The 21,044-nt window shown below is 41.4% G+C and overlaps 1 protein-coding gene across 4 annotated transcripts in view; it reads right to left on the bottom strand.

Annotated features, from left to right (window-relative positions):
* The window catches only part of IL6ST (interleukin 6 cytokine family signal transducer), a 36,689-nt gene extending 16,380 nt beyond the window's left edge, over window positions 1–20,309 (bottom strand). Inside the window, exons 1-8 of one of the 4 annotated variants that reach the window (XM_054185395.1) lie at window positions 19,515–19,646; window positions 12,440–12,520; window positions 11,006–11,317; window positions 9,042–9,174; window positions 7,664–7,824; window positions 7,170–7,321; window positions 4,664–4,823; window positions 1,468–2,605 (exon numbers count right to left, since the gene is read on the bottom strand). In XM_054185395.1, the coding sequence (XP_054041370.1) occupies window positions 2,592–2,605; window positions 4,664–4,823; window positions 7,170–7,321; window positions 7,664–7,824; window positions 9,042–9,174; window positions 11,006–11,317; window positions 12,440–12,506 (999 nt within the window). In that variant the 5' untranslated portion in view covers window positions 12,507–12,520; window positions 19,515–19,646 and the 3' untranslated portion in view covers window positions 1,468–2,591. Of the gene's footprint in view, window positions 1–1,467; window positions 2,606–4,663; window positions 4,824–7,169; window positions 7,322–7,663; window positions 7,825–9,041; window positions 9,175–11,005; window positions 11,318–12,439; window positions 12,521–12,928; window positions 19,287–19,514; window positions 19,647–20,025 lie in introns of those variants that run through there. The other 3 variants (XM_054185394.1, XM_054185392.1, XM_054185393.1) reach the window with 3 other exon arrangements.
* Window positions 20,310–21,044: the final 735 nt, after the last annotated feature.

Here is a 21,044-nt window from a genome sequence, read left to right as displayed (position 1 = left end):
CACAACCAGAAGGTCCATTCGTTGGCTCCATATGGGGTAGGATCAGCATAGGCTAGAAACAAAGCCAACCTTGCAGGCTATCAAAGTAGAAATGAAATGGAAACGGGACCAAGTTAAAGTATTTTCACTCCTCACAATCCTAGAATTGGAAGAGAAAGGTTTCTAACTGATAATAACAACGTTCCTGGAAAAACAAGAAATTAAATCCCCACACTGTTAAATTCTCATTCAAGTCAGAAATCAGCAAGAGATTCACAAATGCTGCTGCTACTGATGATTCAGGAGGAAACAAAACAAGCTTTTAAAATCAAATCCTTTTGACGGTGATTTACTAATTCTAGAATCCCCATAAATCACAGTGTGTATTACTGTAATATACACAGCTATGCAGCAAACCTGGTCTGCTGGATAAAAATACCCTTGGCTACAGTCACTCTTTGGAGGTTCAAAAGATGTTTCCTGATAAGAATTAGGCAATAAAACAATTGCCAAAAGATTTCAAAATTGCCAGAATGCTTGCATTACTCTTCAGCATCATGACTGTACATTTGTGACTTTGCGTTTAAGGATTCTGTTGAAACTTCACTTGACAGTTACAGTACTTAACACTTGGAAATATATTGGTTGGATAAAACCATATGGAAATATAGAATTATACCTTCCTAAATATAGTAGTGGTAAATACACCTTTATCTTGGTAGCTTGCTACTGAGACAAATCTTTTGAATGCAGGAGGCAAGCAGATGTGGAATCTTCTGGGATATGAGTCTAACAGCCTTAGACAAAGCACAACATCTAAAAGTCAGTTATATAATTTGATTGAGGGCATTAATAATGGTATAAGTAACTTAAGTGTCCTGTGTCTGCTTGCTTCATTTAACCTTTGCAATAGGCAACTGTACAGTAAAAAAAAATAAAAATAAAATTTTGGTAGAGGTTTTTCTGAAATTGCAACCTGAAGTCCCTTGTGTGAACCTGATGTTTGGTAGAAAAAGGATCAGGAAACTACAGACCTCATGAGCTCCTAAACTTGCAAGTGTATCAAGAGGTGATCACACCTCTGGTAAGCAAACTCAGAATAGGAAATGTACTGTCAACTTATTACTACAATAGCAAAAGTTACAACTGATTAACAAGCTATGCAGAAAAAGTGTGATTGCCCTGTTATGATCAGGCAGGGTAGCTACAACAATTTGTTAAAATGCTATTCAACCAGCAGAAAACAGATAGTATTTACATGTAGAGTGTATCACAGCTAATGACACAAGCATTCCTCAAAAGCTTACTGCACAAAGAAATTAGTTTATTTTCCCTTTAGCAAGAAGTGAGACACTAATGTAGGGTGTTCTGACACAAATATACCAGATAGCACCTCTCAAGCTTCTATTAAAGACATTAAATTAGTTCTAGTTCAGTCTAAGTGGGCCATTCAGATGAACAGCAAAAGGAAAACAGACTACAGAAAGGTAAGTTACACACCAAAGCCTGGTTTTATTTGGAGAGCAAATTAAAGGGCCAAAAGCATAGGTCGAGGTCGTGTTTGTATATGCACTACATGTATTTTTGTTCTCTTAATGAAAAATGTTAAGAATCCATTATTTGCAAACAGGATTTTTTCCATACTGTAACAAATGTAAGGGTGCGATTTCAATGTCAGTGTTCCAATAACCACTGCTCAGTTATTGTCATGCAACTTTGTTTTGTACAAGTTTACAGTTGCTGCAACAATGGGTTCGTCATTAAATGCTGCAGAACAAAACAGCCAAAGAAAATAAGAAAAAAAAAATTCAGTACCAGAATATTCTAAACATACTCAGCTAATAGTTTTGGCACAACTCAGTGCCAGAAGGCAGTCTCTCTACTCAAGAGGAAACCTGCAGTAGAGCCTCTAGTGGGGAAATACTGCAATGACTTTCATAAGCCGTGAAGCGTATTAAATCCATAACACAGTGGGTTGCAGTTACTTTAATGCCACAGTACATTTCCAAGCAATGCATGTGTTCATGAGCAACTGGAAGCAATCAATGAAGTTAAAAAACATGCTGCAGAATGGAGTGGACACAGATCTTAGAAGACACTGAGTGCAGTAACAGTCTCAGTGCTGCTGTCCTGAAGGAATATGAATGAGTCCAGGGCAACGCAGCAGACCTGCAGAACAGACAGTTCAGTGGAGACAGCTGACTGGAGCATCACAAGGAGCTGAAAGGCCAGCCAAGCTGATGAGATTGTTGTAATGTGAACAGACTGGTGCATGGCAGCAACTTTGCAATGCTGAGGATTTGTTCCACAAAACAGTGAAAGCTGACACTTGACTGAGGCTCTTAAGCAGTTTTTCTTTTTTTCCCCCCACGGCCACGAACTTAAAGTTTAACCTAGTGGTTTGCTGCGTTTTTGTGTATCTTCATTATTAATCAGTTATAGTTTGAAGTTATATATATCCTGCTTGCAAAGTCTTTTTGTGCAAGACTAAACATGATCCAAATACTGCTCCCAAACAGCCGATGGTCTTAACAACGGATTAAGAAGTTTTCTTCAGTAAATTATGATACCAGCAATGCGGTGTTCACCCGTAACTGCAAAGGGACAGGCTATTACAAGCCCAGATCTACAAGACAACAAATGCAATGATTATGTCATCAAGAAACGAAATGTAAGGAAACAGTGATTTTTGTGATTAAATATAGCCAAAACAAAACCATTTCCCACTTTCCGCACAGACTCAATCTTGCTTAAGGTCAGCAGTTTATAGATGGCATTCTTTTCCTCATGCTTCCCACGGTGGTAACTGCATCAGTGATGAGCAGCAAGACTCTTGATTACTGTGTGTAGAATACTGTAAACAAGTGGGTATAAGACAGTGCAGAGGCAGCTCTAAGTGACTCTGACAAGCAAGAAAGTGTTGTAGATTCAGAATACCTTGGGAAAAGTTAAGAGTAAACCAGAGTGTTTAATTTATATGCTATGGTGCATAAGATGCTACACTTCACATATGCACATTACTTCATATCACTGCTTTACTAACTTTGTGAATAGCTCTATGTACCTGTATTGGGTTTGCATGGCAAGGTTTTGGTAGCAGGGGGGCTACAGGGGTGGCTGCTGCGAGAAGCTGCCAGAAACTTCCCCTATGTGTGAGAGAGCCAATGCCAGCTGGCTCCAAGACAGACCCATCACTGGGCAAGCCTCAGCCCATTGCTGAGCGATGGTGGTTGTGCCTCTGGGATAACATATTTAATAAGGAAAACAAAACCTGTGCAATAGCAACCAGGAGAGAGGAGTGAGAGAAATAACTATGTAGAAACTAAGGTCAGTGAAGAAGGAGGGGGAGGAGATGCTCCAGCCACTGGAGTAGAGATTCCCCTGAAGTCCATGGTGAAGACCATGGCGAGGCAGGCTGTCCCCCTGCAGCCCATGGAGGTCCACAGTGGAGCAGATATCCACTTGCAGCCTGTGGAGGACCCTACGCCAGAGCACGTGGATGCCCTGAAGAAGGCCGTGACCCCATAGGAAGGCCCATGCTAGAACAGGCTCCTGGCAGGACCTGTGGAGAGAAGGTTGCACTGGAGCAGGTTTGCTGGCAGGACTTGTGACCCCATAGAAGGACCAACGCTGGAGCAGTTTGTTACTGAAGGACTACACCCTGTGGAAGGGATCAATGCTGGAGCAGTTCATGAAGAACTGCAGGCTGTGGAAGGACTCACATTGGAGAAGTTTGTGGAAAATTGCCTCCCATGGGAGGGAACCCACACTGAAGCCAGGGAAGAGTGTGAGGAGTCCTCCCCTCGAGGAGGAAGGAGCAGCAGGAAGGACAACTTGTGATGAACTGACCACAACCCCCATTCCCCACCCACCTTCACCACTTGGCGGGGAGGAGGTAGAGAAAAATCAGGAGTGAAGTTGAGTCTGAGAAGAAGGGAAGGGTGAGGGGAAGGTGTATTAAGATTTGTTTTTATTTTCTCATTACCCTACTCTGACTTCTAATTGGCAGTAAATTAATTTCCTCAGGTCAAGTCTTTTTGCCTGTGACAGTAATTGCTGAGTGATCTCCCTGTCCTCATCTTGACCCATGAGCCTTTCCTTATATTCTCTCTCCCCTGTCCAGCTGAGGAGGGGGAGTTACTAAGCAGCTTTGGTGGGCACCTGGCATCCAGCCAAGGTCAACTCACCACAGTACCCTATATAACTAAAATACTTTGTTTCATACTTATTGATGCTTATTCACCTATGACTTTATCTAATGGCCTCTTGAACACCAAGCTGTTCATAAACTAAGGCATTCTGTCTACTGAAAAAAATATTCACAAAGGCAGGAACAGCTTCTGTTACACAGTATAACCTTCAGAACAAAAAACAAGCAAAAAGCCTATGTCTCTTCTAAAAGACTTTGAGAATATAACTTTCTGTGAAGAAAGCTCTTCTTCCCTACCTCCCATTTTAGCTGTTTTCGGGGAGCACCTCCAGACTAGCTTCATGGGAAGCTATTCTCATGCTCCTTGGAATGCATAGGTCAAGTCGGTCAGTATTGAAAGTAACTCAGGGGAGCCTTGTTGCACATGTAATCAGACAGCTCAAGCGCGGATACTCAACTTCAGCTGGCTATTGCCAAATTGCTGATCATTCACTTATTTTGAAAGTCAGTGACCTACTTTCATATATTACTTACTATCTTCAGTGGTGATCCCAGTTTTCTCTTCACTCCAGTCACTCCAGTAGCCCACTCCATCTTCCTTCATGCAACGAATTGAAAAGACATACTCTGTGTAGGGTCTGAGCCCTTGAACACTGAATGAAGTTCTTGGTGAAGCTGTATCTTCAGGAGGAACCTGTAAGTGGACGAAACATTTTAGAGGCACTGATAAAAAATTGTAAAGCTGAGTTCTATGCTACTACAGCTCCCATTCAAGAGGGCTCCCCGCCACATACACACCCAATATAAACAACATAGTTTTAGTCCTCTCTTATTTCCAAAAGCTTCAGTTGTCATAGAATCACAGAACGGTTTGAGTTGGAAGGGACCTAAAAGATCATCTAGTTCCAACCCTCCTGCCATGGGCAGGGACACCTCTCACTTGACCAGGCTGCTCAAAGCCCCATCCAGCCTGGACTTGAACATTTCAAGGGATGGGGCAGCCACAGGTTCTCTGGGCAACATGTTCCAGTGTCTCACCACCCTCACAGTAAAACATTTCTTCCTAATATCTAATCTAAGTCTACCCTCTTTCAGTTTGAAACCGTCAACCCCTCGTCCTATCGCTACACTCCCTGGTAAAGAGTCCCTCCCAATCTTTTCTGTAGGCCTCCTTTAAGTACTGAAAGGCTGCTATAAGGTCTCCCCAGAGCCTTCTCTTCTCCAGGCTGAACAACCCCAACTCTCTCAGCCTGTCCTCACAGGAGAGGTGCTCCAGCCCTCTGATCATCTTCATGGCCCTCCGCTGGACCTGTTCCAACAGGTCCACGTCCTTCTCATGCTGAGGACTCCAGAGCTGAGCCGCACACAGTACTGCAGGTGGGGTCTCACCACAGTGAAGCAGAGGGGTAGAATCACCTCCTTTGATCAGCTGGCCCAGCTGTTTTAAGAGTTACTATTTCAATGGTCTTGTGTTCCTGTTAAAAGGGCATGCATGACAAGTTACAGGGATTCAACAGGATAATGTATCAACAGATCCTGGAGTTGCAGAATAAGCTGTGTGGGACAGTGCTCTTCCAGGTATCCATATAGGTGACCTTAACAATTAGTCTCTGCATCTAAAGTTCAAAAAGTTCCTCCAAAGTAATACGCTACATTAGTCACAAGCTACCTGCTTCAAACACCATATTTTGGTAAGTCAGAAGCAGTCTTCCTTCCAAAAAGTCATGAAATTCAGAATACTTTTGGACCGTTGTATTAAAACAAAATATGGGAAGATCTTAATGAAAAGAGTGTTTCTGGAACATTGCTGCTCTCAGAGAAGGCTTAAAGAAAGGCAAAACTGAGAAGCTATTGAAAATATGTTCATAGACCAATATAGAAGAAAAAACCACAACTCTTGATGACGTGAACATATTATAGTGCACTAAAAGCAGGCCTATTCCTTACTCTTTTCCAGTTTCTTGACTGCATCAGGCTAAAGGCATGTATGCAGGACAACCATACTGTATAGAATCATAGAATTGTTTAGGTTGGAAAAGACCTTTAAGATCATTGAGTCCAACTGTAAATCTAACACTGCCAAGTCCACCACTAAACCATGTCCCTAAGTGCCACACTTACATGTCTTTTAAATACCTCCAGGGATAGTGACTCCGCCACTTCCCTGGGCAGACAGTTCCAACGTTTGACAACCCTAGCTGTGAAGAATTTTTTCCTCAAATCCAATCTAAACCTCCCCTGGCACAACTTGAGGACATTTCCTCTTGTCCTATCACTTATTATTTGGGAGAAGAAACCAAACCCAACTTCAGCCTCCTTTCAGGTAGGGACACGCTCCATCACCTCAGTGTCTTTCTTGCAGTGAGGGGCCCAAAACTGAACACAGTATTCGGAGGTGGGGCCTCACCAGTGCCGAGTACAGGGGGATTATCACTTCCCTAGTCCTGCGGGCCACACTATTTCTGATGCAAGCCAGGATGCTATTCGCCTTCTTGGCCACCTGGGCACACTGCTGGCCCATATTCAACCGGCGGTCAACCAACACCCCCAGGTCCTTTTCCATCAAGCAGCTCTCCAGCCACTCGTCCCCAAGCCTGTAGCATTGCATGCAGTTGTTGTGACCAAAGTGCAAGTACAGCAAGTTCAAAAAAGAGTATCAGCACTGTACAGTGTTTGCCCAAGCTTTAAATGACATTTAGATCAGTAGCTCTGCATGTGCATGGGAAGACGAAAGTTCATGAACGTTCTAGACGTTGCACGTACAGAATAAAATTTCAAAATAAACATACTGCAACATGATAGGGAGGACAGCACAAAAGTCCACAAAGAAAAGACAAGGTCATCGTACTCTAGATTGTGCCAAAAATCCCTAGATCACAGCCTCTGTGAACAGGCCAGGTAAACTACCTTGGGAGGCCACATAAGGCCTAAGGATAATAAAGTGAATCCTCTGAACTGTAGCAGTGGGGGAACTTCTTCTGGAGTTTGACAAATGGCGGGGTTATACCAGAAGAGTGACAAGGGACATTAGTAATATTACCTGCATCCAGTTTGTGTCTCCAATGGTTCTATAGCGAATATTGAATTTCAGCTTCATCACAGATCCTGAAATCCTGTTCTCCCAGGAAATCTTCAGAACAGTAGGCAGTATTCCTGAGTTGACTGATAAGTTGTGTGGAGGCAGAGGTTTAACTAGAAGAGAAGTTAGAGTTAGAGTCAACTCTACAGCTGTATTTTATCATGCCTCTAGCAGCTGACACGCTATGCTGTAACACTACCATTAAAGCCTTTCACACACTCAAATGGCTGCTATTTCACACTAGTTTTAAAGCGGACTACTCAACAAGAACTTGCTATCTGAAGTGTGATCAAATTTCTCACCTTCCCTACCTTTGTCCAGCACTGTTGAAGTTCTAGTCAACAATATTTTGGTAATATTTTTATAGTGAAGACACATTAACAAACCAATTCAGCAATATGCACAGAAGCAGCAGTTATGCACTACTAAAGCTTTATTAAGAGACATATAGTTACCAATCTCAATAGGATCAAGAACAAGAGGATCAGATTCAGCCTTCCCAAGAGCATTTGCTGCTTCTACCCAGACCTCCAGGTTAACAAAGAACTGAACATCAGGAATCGTACAAGAATTGTTTACATCTTTTGGTATACAGTCAGGAAAGTTCTCTTGTGGCCTAAATAAAAGAGAGGGAAAAATAAGAATAGAGAATCTTTTTAAATTGATCAGAGTGATCAATCAGCTTAGCTTGTATATTTCCCTTCTGCTGCTATCTTTGTAAGCAGAGAGGTGGAAAGCAAAGATTAAAAGATTAGAACACCTTGTTCAGCCACAAATGCATGACTGCATTAGAATGCAAACGAGAATAAAATCTCTCGACTTCAAGTCACATAATTTCAAAAGCACAACCCATGGTATTGTAACTATAAAGTTGTATACAAAACTGATTTAGCTTAAAAAATAAAGATCAAGTATTGATACATCTGATGAAAAGCGATATAGCTAGCAACTACAGGCATATTCATGCATTAAAAGACAGAGTGAGTATTACCTGCATACCCCTCAAGAGTACAGCGCTACAGCTGCAACACATCATCTTTTCTGTTCACCATCTTCTGCTACACTAACAGCAGATATTTCTAGGGGCATCAAGAGATTTGCAAAGCATTACATTTTTCTACCTATCCATACTTTCTACTACACTCATTACCAGAACACCTTAAGAATGGGGTAGATAGAAAGCTGTAGGCAGTCACTCCTGTCTCCAGAGCAGAGCAACAATTCTGCCCACTCCATTTAAACTATAAGAGGCCATTTGAAGAGTCTGAAAAATACTGAAGTTAATTTGCTTTCATGGGGGAAATACTTTTGCTGCAACTTTCATGTTTGGATTAATTGTGGACAAACATCCTTCCGAGTTCTTGGGAAATACAGATAACACCTCTACAAAACCCACTATGTTTGTTTCTCTACTTAGAATCATAAAATGGTTTGGGTTGGAAGGTCATTTAGTGCAACCCTCCTGCAATGAACCAGGACATCTTCTACTTGTTTAGAATTGGATAGAACTGTCATGGAAAAATGTAAACTATATAATTTGGGTCTAGCCAGCTAATGATTAGGTGCATTGTACTCAAGCCACAATAATCATGTATTTGAAGAATGGAAAAATAAGAGATAGCTGTTACTCCAAAACACAGGAAGCAGCAAAATTTCAATTACTTTAAATGTGAACTTCTTTAACTTTTCCCTTCCCCCCAAAATAGACAGCAATGCTTCAGAAAATTGGATTTAATTTAGGAACTGAGAAGTATCAAGGAATTTCAAGGAAGTTTGGTTTAGCCTACAAATATTCTTCAAAATTTTTTAGATATTCTATAGAGTGCTACTTACCATCTGTATTTCAACCTAAAGTGAGTGTCCAGGAAAGTATGCCTTCCAGGGTTCCAGGTACAAGTCATAGGATATGTAAGTTTTAACACCTGATGCACAATGCAACTTAAGTTCTTGGGCTTCTCTGGGGGCACTGTACAGAAAAAGTTAGCAATAATTAATCTAAATACACATTTCAACCCAGTAAGAATCATGCTAAATGTCCCATTACAGCAATTTCAGTGAACATTAGAAATATTTAGTCAGATTTATTACTAACGGAGGGTGTAAAAAGTGCTAGACACCTCCCAGCAATGGAAGACAAGAAGCTTAACCAGCCGCTCTGACAAACAGTAGGCTGTGTAAGAACAAGCATCTGACAGTAGGGAACACATGGAAGATTTCTCATTCTTTGAGGCAGAACATCTGGTATCAACCATCTCTCATCTAAATCTATTTTAATTCACAATGAAGAAATGCTAAGGAACACTACAGCTGGATTGGCATACGCTGATTTTGCCAATAACCTGATCTCTAAGGCATTTGTGATATGCCTGTTCTCCCCCAACTGAGCTATGGAAGAAGGATGCTTTAGCTGCAAACACCTACAAGATAGATAAGCGATCTTCATCAATGCACTTTAGAAGCGTGTAAGAAACTTTTTCAGAGCGCAGTAGAACTATTTTTTTACTTCTTAAATTCAAATCATAGCACACAAAGAGTTTGTTTCTAGCTTTTAGAATATCACTATTTACAAGACTATAATGTCCTTGACAAATCTTATTTCCTTTCAAGCAGAATGCTGTTTCCAACCGAACTCCCTTATGAACCTTATAGTTTTGTTCCTGAATAGTTGTATTCTTCTCAAGCCTATTATTCTCATTGTTTACAGAATTTTTCTTTAATTGACAGTATGAAACAGTACTGTCAATACTGTAGCTTGAAATACAAACACATCTCAAGATTCATATGTCAATCACAAGCGTAGCATCTTAACTGTACTGTCATTCAGTCTACCAACTTAGGATATTGTGTCTGTCCTCACCTTTCCATAGATTTTGCCTGTCTCGTCTTTTTTGGTAAGAAATTTACTCATCAGAAGTTGAAATAGAAAACATTGTTCTTCTGTGAAAGTATTTTGTAACTCATACAAGAACCACGTTTAAATTGCGAATGCAAGCCAGCCTTTTATACAGACTATGCAACAACTGCAGTACCTTTTGCCAACACTAGGAGGCAACATAACTCACCAGCCATTCACACTCCGCTATCAAGGGCACCTGAATTTATAAAAGGTCTGCCAGCTAATTAGTACTAGTATATTAAGTTATTCGTGTTACTTTCTCAAGACCTCAGTCTCGTCTCAAAGAGCACTTGCTCAGAACTATGCAAGTGCTATCATGCTTGAATAAGGGAAGTTTATAATTAGTTAAAAGTATTTTCTTATATAGAGAGGTAAAGTAATTCAAATAGTATGTTCCATTCTTAAGGCAGTTAGTGATACAGATAGACTAAATATTTCTCAGTCCACTAATGAAGAAAACACTAATTTCATAGTGTTATTACGAAAGCAGGACATAAGAGTTTATTGCATTTCCTTGAACCCTGAAACAGAAGCAAGAAGGAAAAGTTAGTTTTCCAAGACCTATTTCAGTTAAATTCACATCTTCTTTCCGTAATTTAAATCTTCCTGCTTCAACATTTTTCTGTTGTTTTCTGTTGTTCTGTTTTCTTCCTGTTTCAACACTGAAATACTCCAGAGTATTTTCTGTTTTTTCAGAAAACTTTATTGTGTGTATATTTACCAGCTTTGATGGCATGCAATTTGACAGTGTTTTTATATAGTTATCCAGGAACAGAGGGAATGGAAATAAGCGTCTCAAAATGTGCACACTTTCTACTGTTTGCATTCTCTTCCCTGTTTCTCAGAAGTAATTTTCTTAAGACCGGAATAAAAAGCAAGAAAAAAAAAAAAAGGTACTTACAGCCTACTGTAACTGCAATTCCATAAATGTTCTGCTCAATCTGTCCATCTGCTAAAATGTTGCACGTCAGAGGAGTAGCTAATGAAGAAGTGTCATTAAATGTGACGCTGGAAACTGTTCTGTTTATTTCACGATACTGCTCTTTAGGTACCACTCTGTTTTTAATTTTCCAGATAATCTGATTAGCATAGATATTGCCAAAGTCAAGACAACTCTCATTCAAAATGCATAATGCAGTGAAATTGGAACCAAGGGCCAACACAGGAGACTCTGGGATGATGTGACCACATGACTGTACAAGTCCACCTGAAACTAAAAAGAATTGCATCTTTATTAAAAACTACAGAGCATTCCATAATCAATATTTCTGATACACCACTAGTGTAATGTTAAAAATACTACAGGTGTCTAAGCAAGAAATGAATAAGTTACTTGACAGTTATAAAACTGAAATGCATTAGTGGACCACGAATCAGACTTAAGGGGCTACATCAGACTAGTGTTCCCCAGGCTTTGCAGAAGTGTTTTACCATGCAAGAAAAGCTCTATTAATAAAGAGGGGCCTTTAGAGAGACAGGAGAGTCAAGGACTGAATGTTTAGTATGTTTTGAAGGAGGAAGGTAATATACTTGAGGTTGCTCTTGCAATTAAAAAGGTATTTTCTGTGGAGAAAGTTAACAACAAAAAAATGGGTAAGTGCGCACCTTTGTTGTGGTGGACTACTTTTACAAGAATTGCATGCAAACAGTTAAATACTTGAGTTGCCCATTTCAAAAGCTTCAGTGTGTACACAATAAGCATATTTGGGAATTATAGCGAACTCTGCATATTTGGTAGTACTCTTTTTTACAAAGGAACTTCCACACAACAATGAAATTGACTACTGCTACAGAGACACATAAAGAGAAAAGTGTCAAGTTTTAAAGATGAAACAGATGACTGAAATACTGCCTTGAATCAACAGCCATACTAAACATCTTGAGGATGATCATTTGCTACACAACAGCAGTGTCCCACAGCTCGAACTTGATCACAGAGCCTACTACACCAGTTCACTGGTAGCTTATTGCTTTAATAGCATTTAGTCTGACCAAGACATGCTTTCATTTAGGTACTGTTTGGCATATGTGAAATTAAACTTCAGTTCGCTACAGTGACCAGATCCAGTGATGTCAGTGGAACCAAAGCAACTTTCCACTGACCAAAGCCACTCTTCACTATCTCTGTACACAGATGAGCAATGAATAGAAGAAGTGAGTATTTGACTAGTTATTTTACCATAGTATTAAGACCATAGACTAGGACTCTATCATAACACACCTTACTTTCTGCCCCCACCCCACAAGTATATAGACAAAAAGCAACTATGTGCTTCAAGCATCCGATTAAAGAAGTTCTACAAATGTCTTGTGTTTGAGACACAGAAAGTCTTACCTTCAAGAGAACAAAAATTCAACAGTAGATATAAGCCATAGGCCACCCAGTTCCACCCAGAAAACATGCTGCACAGAATTCCTGCAACAGAGAAAGAATTATTTTTTTTTAATTTAAACTATTACTTTGCACTTTAGATCACTGACAAATTCAGATTTGTATTTGATCTATGACAATTTCTCAGGCATGCACATTTACTTTCCAGAAAGAGTTAGTATCTTCTCACTCTAGAAAAAGAATGGGCATATTGTTTCCATTTTACTTACTGCTATGACAAAATCCAAATGCCTACTTAAGACAACTGATGCAGTTTAAGGCCTCTTTAGTTACAAATTTAAGAAATGCAACAGCTTAAGGTGTTTGTGTCATATGTGGAAACAAGCTTCACAGGTACTTCTCTGGGAGGTTCAGTTCAAATAGAGAACATAACACTGTAGCTCAGGTTTTTAAAAAGAACCCCATGAATTTGATTATGGTTACCAAACTTACCTAGCTTTCAAAGGCACTGATACAAATGCTTTGCATAAGGTTCAGAACAACTCAGCACAAAACCATGTGTCTCATTCACAAGAATGACTTAAAATACATTTAAGAATTATGAAGCACAATGCTTCTGTATCAAGAACAGTTGACTACTATAGAAAAAGCATTAGCTTTCCTCATTCTTCAAAACCATACATGGGAGTTTGTAATTCCTCACAAGTTGGAAAGGTTTTTTTAATGTCTTATGTTACTTATTTCTCTATTGCAGCAGAGCTCACTTATTCTCTGTTTTGACAACTTTACAAAACAGTTTAGAGGAACTGAAGCATTCACAGAGTAACTTCCACTTCAATTGTTTTGAAGCCACAAAGTCTCTTCTGGATTTCTGAACCTGCAGTTAAAAAGCAGACCTAAATTACTAAAGTGACCATTCTCTACTAAGCATAAGAGCTATATTATTTATAGTTACATTTATGCACCTTTACAGGAATAGGTAGATTGACTAAGTCAAATAGGGCATTTAGTCCAAAGACTGATTTCTAGAAGCAGACTTCGTACTGTTCTTATAGCTAGAAAGTAAACACAGAATTTCAAGGTTTACTAAGATTTGAGATGAAATTCCCTTTAGCAGCACTGCTTCTGAAGTTTTATTTTCACTGACCTAATAAAACGTATTTGGAAACTGGTATTCTGAGCTTTACCCCTATAAAAGGCAACTCACTAGGAAGTTTTAAGGAGTTCCATGGTATTGCCTATAAAGGTAAATTTAAAAGCTACATTTACTATTATCAAAAGGAAAAGAAACTGCAATTTATGACAGGAAATACTCTGTTGTTTTGGTTGCATGTAGTTTACTTTATAATAATGACAGAAAGATGCAAGGCATTTCATGCAGATCGATAAAACTAGATAACACATTTAGCCCTGATATATCAATACCAAGCTAGAACTTCATTCCTTAGGCATCAGCGCTTTTTTTTTTTTTTAACTAATCAAGGTAAACAGTATAATGTAAAAAGAATCTCTATTCACAAGAATTAGAAAACAACAACTAAACGAAAGCCAATCTCAAACCTTTACAGCAAAGTCTTTGTAGGGATCACCAACATAGATGTGCTTCAGTTAGGACTAAAATAATAGCCATCAGAATCACTCAGCAGTTATCTTTATTTGCATCTATACTTGTGAGTTGTTTACTCAAAGCCCACCAAAATTTCCTATACAGAAAATTTATACTAGAAATATTGCTGATTAGAAGACCTGACAATTATTTTAACAAGCTTTTACATGTGTCACTAGAGGTTGGTGGTTTTTTTGTTTGAACTAAATAACAAGACTTATTTATAATCAGAATGTAGTTGTATGGAGTTGAGAATCAAAAAGTTATTCATTTTTTCTATGCTACACTGAAGTACTCTCATTGGGCTGGATATGAAAACCATTATACAGTTTTAAGTGCAATACATCTTTAGATATTTATTACAAGCATACAGTAAGAGAACTAAACCAACTTATTTTTTTGCTTATTATGGATGTAAAGTCCTCCAATATCTCAAAAATAAGGCTTCTACCCACTTATGACTTTCTACATTTTAAAATCCCAATTTGTTTCACAAATTTTAATACTTTCATATAGTGAATACAACCAAACCCAGAAAAGTATTCTCTTTTAATTAGGTCTTCAGACACTGGATAAAATCAGCACACAGGAATCTATTTTAGTGTCTTGACTTACTCAAACATTGATCAGAAATACTGCTTGCTACCTAAAGCTTGCTGTGCTCTATTAAGGACAGACCTTACAAGGCATTATTTTAAGCAAGATTAATTTAAAGCCATTTAAGTTGAACAATTTGAGTTGCAGAATATCTGAAACTCCTGAAAACCCTGAGCAATTACAAGCTAGGTAGAAATAACTAGCAGCTCCACTTTCCTGCTAATCGCCAAAAGCTGCAGAACAACAGCAGAAGCAGTTTCCACACTGAAGAGGAAAGAGTAAAGCAGATGTAAAAAGGCTTTAAAAACTGTTCAATGCAGTATTTCTCTCCCATTTGGTATCATTATTGGTGCCACATTAGAATAGTGGCGGTGTCAGCTACACTAAGTATTACATCATTACAAAGTTATTCAATTTCTTTTTGGTAATGATTTACTTCAGGTTAAACGATATTTCCACAAAACTGATGGTGTTAAAATCATATGAAGTCATATTAAGTATGGCTCAGGTTAACAAAATACACTGTGAAGCACCTGAAGGAACACTTAACTTAAAAAGCCAACACTTAAAAAGCAGCAACTCAACATTGTCCTGAGCAGATTCATTTACACATGGGAAGCTGAAGTCCAAATCTCTACCACTTTGCACTTTGGAAAGTTTTGTATCTGTTTTGAAGCAGCAAAGAAACCCTCCACATTTGATAGTACTTATTCCACTGCACTCAGCTCCTGAAAGGCATGAGAACTGAGAGTCACACTCCGTCACCTGCAATGGAAAGTTAAGCAGAAAGCCCCCCCACCTACAGTATGGGCAACAAGCGTTTGTGACTATAGTGTCAAAATCAAGGTCCAGTTCAGCATATATCTGCTTTTAGGCTATTCTGATGTATTTTACTTTTTACCCCCTGCTGATCAATGCAGTCTGAAGAAGACTCAACCTACATACCTCCAAACCCACAAAGGGGCTACTGCAATCCCTTCTAATGCGTGCTATTTTTAAAAACATTAGTCTCTGCCTTTTACAAGGCTGATTCTTAACTGAAATTTAATTCTAGGAGAAAGAATCAGAGTTATGCTAAGCACTTCCATCCCGCTTGCCTAGATGAAAGCTTTAAAAAAAAAAAAAGAGGGAAAAAAAATGTGGTGGGTCTTGTAACTATGAAAACAAGGAGCAATACTTCAGATTAGAGTGGGGAAGATACTTTTATGAAAACTAGTGCTTTCTAATCTGAGCATATAAAGGCACCCAGGTGCAGAAACCCTGCATATAAGCTATACCAAAACTTAAAAACATAGTGCCATCATTCAAAAGAAATGCTGCTAAACAGCAATTGTTCACCATTAACTACTTTAAGTAAGACTAAGCTGCAAGTCTGGGCAGCAGTAAACTCAGTAATTTCAGTGATTATGCAGCACAGCCCAAAGTCTTCTGTTTTACAGACTGGTATAGTGTATTAGGAATCTAGGTTCAACCCAACACAGAACTAACACTGAAGCAGCTAATCAGTTCAGAAGCTTTTTGCTTAAAAAAAAGAAAAATCAACATTTTACCTATATATGTAGTTGTTATGGACAACTGAGTGAAAAGGAAAGGGCGACAGAGAAAGAAACTGATGTTAGAAGTTTGTGAGGTTACTTTCATAGTTAAGTCTGACAAAGTGGCAAAGGATTAAAGTCTGTCAAAATACTACACAGCAAAATCAACATGGTCAATTTAGAACTGCTGCAGGTGACAGTCCTTAACTCGCAGAACACGTTATCTTAAAGAGGAAAAAAACTGTTAAAATGCTGTGTAACAACAGACATACTAAATTCATATGCCATGAGACCATACCATTAAATCTCTAAATCATATGGGACTTCTATTATTCTTGACATCCTGCTACCATTTGGAAAGGAAAGCACTAAGCCTTTATGCCTAAACTTGAAGTGATCCTTCAGGCAGTATCCTATGAAAAGCTAGTAAGAACCCTGAAGTCAAGCTTTATATGCATAAACTAGCAACAGCATAGAGTTTTCTGACTAACCTGTAAATAACTGTTTTTGAAGACATGTCAGGCATTCATGCAAAATGGACATCATTACTTATTCTGAGCAACAGAGAGAAATCTCACAAATTAATCTTATTTCATAAATCATGAAAACTACCCCAAAATGAATACAGGTGTATGTCATATGGTGAGTTACCATCTCTCCATTTCAGAGAAGTGACAATTACTGTCCAAGTGACCTACAAATGACAATTTCAGTTTAAGACACTATAGCCAAAATTACGTTCTTCCCAGCAAAGCCCGCTTGCAAGCCAGGAAGTACAGACAACACCACGACCACCACAGGAAGGCATTAAGTCTATTAAGGCTCATCATCATACCAATCACAAAAGCCCAAAGGTTGCTGGCAAATGGATTTCCAGAAACGTCTCAAAAAAATGAAGCTAATTTACAGCTTCAAGTGGTAATCTCTCACTAAGAATCCACATAACTCAAGCATATAGAGCAAGAAACGAGTACATAAAAGTGATACTGTGCATAGAAGCTACTGCTTGAGATTTTATAACAAGCCAGGTAGTACGTAAGCCTACCTAAAAGCTGTAACTATCCTCAAGGAATTTTGATTACTCAACCCGTAACTGCTTTCTAATTAGGAGTATTTAATCTGCAAACTTCCTTCCTTTCTTCCTTAAGCTTACTCCTCCTTGGAAACCTCAAACACCTTTAAGGGAATCACTTGAAAATCTTACATAACATTATATGCACAGAATATTCTGAAATTCTTTTTCATATTTAAAATACCTACACACAAACGATATCTCTATCCCTTTCACCAAATAGGTAAGTCATTCATCAACATTACTCATTCCTTTGCCTCTTGAAGGAGGCTTCTCCCTACTTTTGGGGTTTTAGTATAGCACTCAGAACAAAAAAAAAAACAAACAAAAGGGGCACAGATTAAAATGACTGAAATACTTCATTAGAGGCACCAAATATTTGCTTGCAAGAATTAAGTTCTTCTTTCTGGTACCATCTTAAATTGCAGATCATTTTCTCTGAAATTCTTCAGGTTTTTTATTTTTGCAGCTAGCAAGTAGCTTTAGTCTACAAAGTAAATGACTTTATACAAAATAATGTCTTAGCATCCATGTCCTCATCTTGAGGTCGAACTTTCAAGACTGACAACCACCAATGCTGGTTCTCCAATTTAGACAGTTCTCGTTAATATAAGAATCATTCTAAAAGAACTGGCCAAGAGGTTTATTTATTTTCATACAACTGCACTTGTGTTAATCCTCCAGAGAAGAAGCATGGGAGACAGTGGGATGTGCATGCATCTTCTCCCTGCTCCCAAGAGTATATATAGGCTTTACTTGAAGAGATCACATTTCTAGACGTGTAGACAAGATCCAAATGTTTATTTTTAATGCTTAACTTCTAGGAAGTAATCTCAATTTTTCATCATCCTTTCCTACTTTCCTATTGTGATACATGAACATACAGATTAAAAGTTTAAGTTCAGAATTTATATGCTTTCAACAGGTATCTTTTACATATCATTATTCCTCTGGAAGTAGCAGTATTAATTTTATGTTCTATAAGGGAAAAGAGGGTGAAAGAAAGATGCTCCCAAAAGTATCCCCAAAGGATTCAGGTTGTGGAGCCGCTTTTTTCCACCCCTCTTTTCAGTGACAGTGCCTATAACCCCCACGTAATTCTATCACCAGGTTTCTCCTTCAGAAATGCCTCAGAAGTAATAAGCAGCCACCATCTGGCAATCACCTAGTCAGCTTAAAACAAGGATGAAAAACTAAATTGGGATTTATTCTCCTCCACACTGCCAGTACACTTGGCAGACCACGTTCCTTTGTGCCTGACTTTCATCATCTGCAAGATGACAGTAATGACACCGTTTTTCTTCAGGAAGAGCATCAGAGACCCAGTGCTAGGACGGCTGGAGCTCAAGAGCACATCGGAATTCAGCAGAGGATCCAGGCTGCCCACTGTACCCGTTCCTCAGATATCTCCTCTCTGATAGTTCGGCCAGGCGTAAAACAACATGTGCCTTTCTGTCAAGGCCAGCAGTTTTCCACCTTCTGGTATACAGGCAACAAGAACAGGCCGCTTGTGGTGAAGGCAACAAAACGCAAAGCTTTCCAACAAGAAAACGCCTGCTGATAACACGGCCAAATTTATCGGAGAGTTGAAAAAGCCCTAAAGACACGAGTCCAGTGAGGGCCGCAATACCTTTATTAATTAAGGCTGTCAGCATTAACAATCACCGCACTGGAGAAAAACCCGGATAATGTTCAGTCTTACCCTCCGCGCCACGCCGGCGGGGCAGTGCGGCCGCACCGGGAGAGGGGAAGGGTTGCGATGGGGCACGGCCAGCCGCTGGGACTACCGGCAAGGAGAGGCCCCTCGCCAGGCCCTCGGACCCCGCACTGAGGAGGCCCCTGCGGCCAGACAGCGGACGAGGCCATATTGCATTTCAAGGGCCACCGCCGGGCCGGCTCCCTCAGCGCCCGCCGAGGGGAGGCGAGACGCCGCCGGGGGGAGCGGGCGGCGGCACCCGCGCCCCCTCACAGCCCGGCCCCGCTCGGGGAGGACCGCAGCCGGACCGGGGGTGGGGGGAAGGCGAGGGATCGTCTCGGGAAGCGAGCGGCGCTGTCCTCCCCTCCATGTCTCCCAGTCAGCCCTGGCCGAGCGCCCGCCCGCCCCGGCCTCCCTGCCCGCGGCGCACGGTCCGTCCCGGCGAGCCCGGAGGAGAAGAACGGGCCCGACGCAGCCCCCGCCAGAGGACACCCCTGACGGAGAGGGGCTCCACAGTGGCAAGCTAAAGGGGGGCCGAGGAGAACCGCCCCCGGCTGCGAGCCGGCCCTTACCTGGCCCCTGCGCCGCCGCCTCACGGCGCCCCGCGCCCACCGCCAGCCCCTAAATAACGGCTCCGCCGCGCCGCGCCATCGCGCCGCCGTCCCGCACGCGCGGCCCCACGCCCGGTCACGCTCCCTCCCTCCCTCCGCCCTTCCTTCCCTCCGCCACCCACACCGCCATTGGCGCACGAAGGGAGGGGGGGTGCGTGACGTTGCCAAGAGGGGGCGGGGCTTCCCGTAACGCGCCCGGCCGGTGCCAGGATCCCGGGCGCGAGGGGCGCGCGCGCGGCCGGCGGGAAGGGCGGTGGCGGGCTGTGAGGGGAGGAGGGAGGTGTTCCGCCCCTCCGCGCTCCCCCCGCCGCCATCTGCCCGGCGGCCCCTGGGCTCCCCCCCGCCGCCCCTCCTCGGAGAAGGGCTCCCCTCAAGGTGTGTAAGAACAGCCGAGGGGCTGGAGAGCACCGCTTCTTCCGGAGGGCGGCGGCAGTCACCTCCGTCGCCCACTCCCACTCCCCGCGGCTCTTACCTGCTGCGCAGCGGGCGGCAGCCGCGGGGCCCCTCGCTGAGGCTGACCCGGCCCCTGCGCGTCGCCGCCGGCGAGGCCTCTGGAAGCTTCTGCCGGTCGTCAGCTGGCCGGGCCTGCGCGGGGGGTGTCCTCCCGGGGAGGGCTGAGGAGCGACTGGCCTTCCCGGCGTTGCGCAAGGCGCCTCTGGGAGCTGGAGCGGCTGGAGAGTTATCAACAGCGGCAGTATTAGCAAAACGGTGTTATCGAGAGCAGCCCTTAGAGAAGGTGTTTGTGAAAGGCCGGGTTGCTAGGAAATGGGCCTTAATATAGATCGTTCCTGTGATAAGGGCCCAGGGAAGCCTCTGGGTTCCCTCGATGGTTAGTTATCCTTGTGTATTTCTTCATTCACTAACCCTGAAAACTGACTTTTGTAAATGGGACACGGTCATGTGCTCTACGATGGCCTCTTCATTCCAGATTAATTTTTTCCAGTTCACGAGTGAGAAGGAGTGCGTTTCAGTGCCACATCCACAAACTTGCGCTGTGCTAAGAGTGTCAGAGTAGGCGGTTTCTAGTCAGGAAAGTACCAGGTATCACTGATGCATGCCCAGGTTGCTTCCTGCCTTACACTTGGGGCGTTTGCCTGTTTCTTACATTATCTTTGGGCCTGAGTGGGATATGAGCTATATTATATTTTTGATTACTTCTTTCTTGGCTAGACAAATAGGGCATCTAGTCCAATATCCTGTTTCAAATACTGACTGGCATGAGTTGCTAATGCGAAAAGATTTAAGAACTTTAGAAAAAGATAGTGGAATATGCTCTGTTTCTCACGTGTTTAGTGCAAGTCTCTGATTATGTTTGTTTTACTTTCTGAGATGGCTTAATATCCCCCCCCGCTGCAGAATACTGTTGTTACCGACTCTGAGAATGTTGTGTATTTTATACATAAGAGAGTAAACCTGGATGTGCACTTCAGAGGCCGTTTAGTTCCTCCACTTTCCTCAAGACAAAATCAACTATGCTTAAATAATTTCTGA

The sequence above is a fragment of the Rissa tridactyla genome, chromosome Z, assembly GCF_028500815.1.
Source record: "Rissa tridactyla isolate bRisTri1 chromosome Z, bRisTri1.patW.cur.20221130, whole genome shotgun sequence".
Lineage (NCBI taxonomy): Eukaryota > Metazoa > Chordata > Aves > Charadriiformes > Laridae > Rissa > Rissa tridactyla.
The sequence above is the reverse complement of the archived record's forward strand: the minus strand, read 5'-3'. Positions and strand labels throughout refer to the sequence as shown.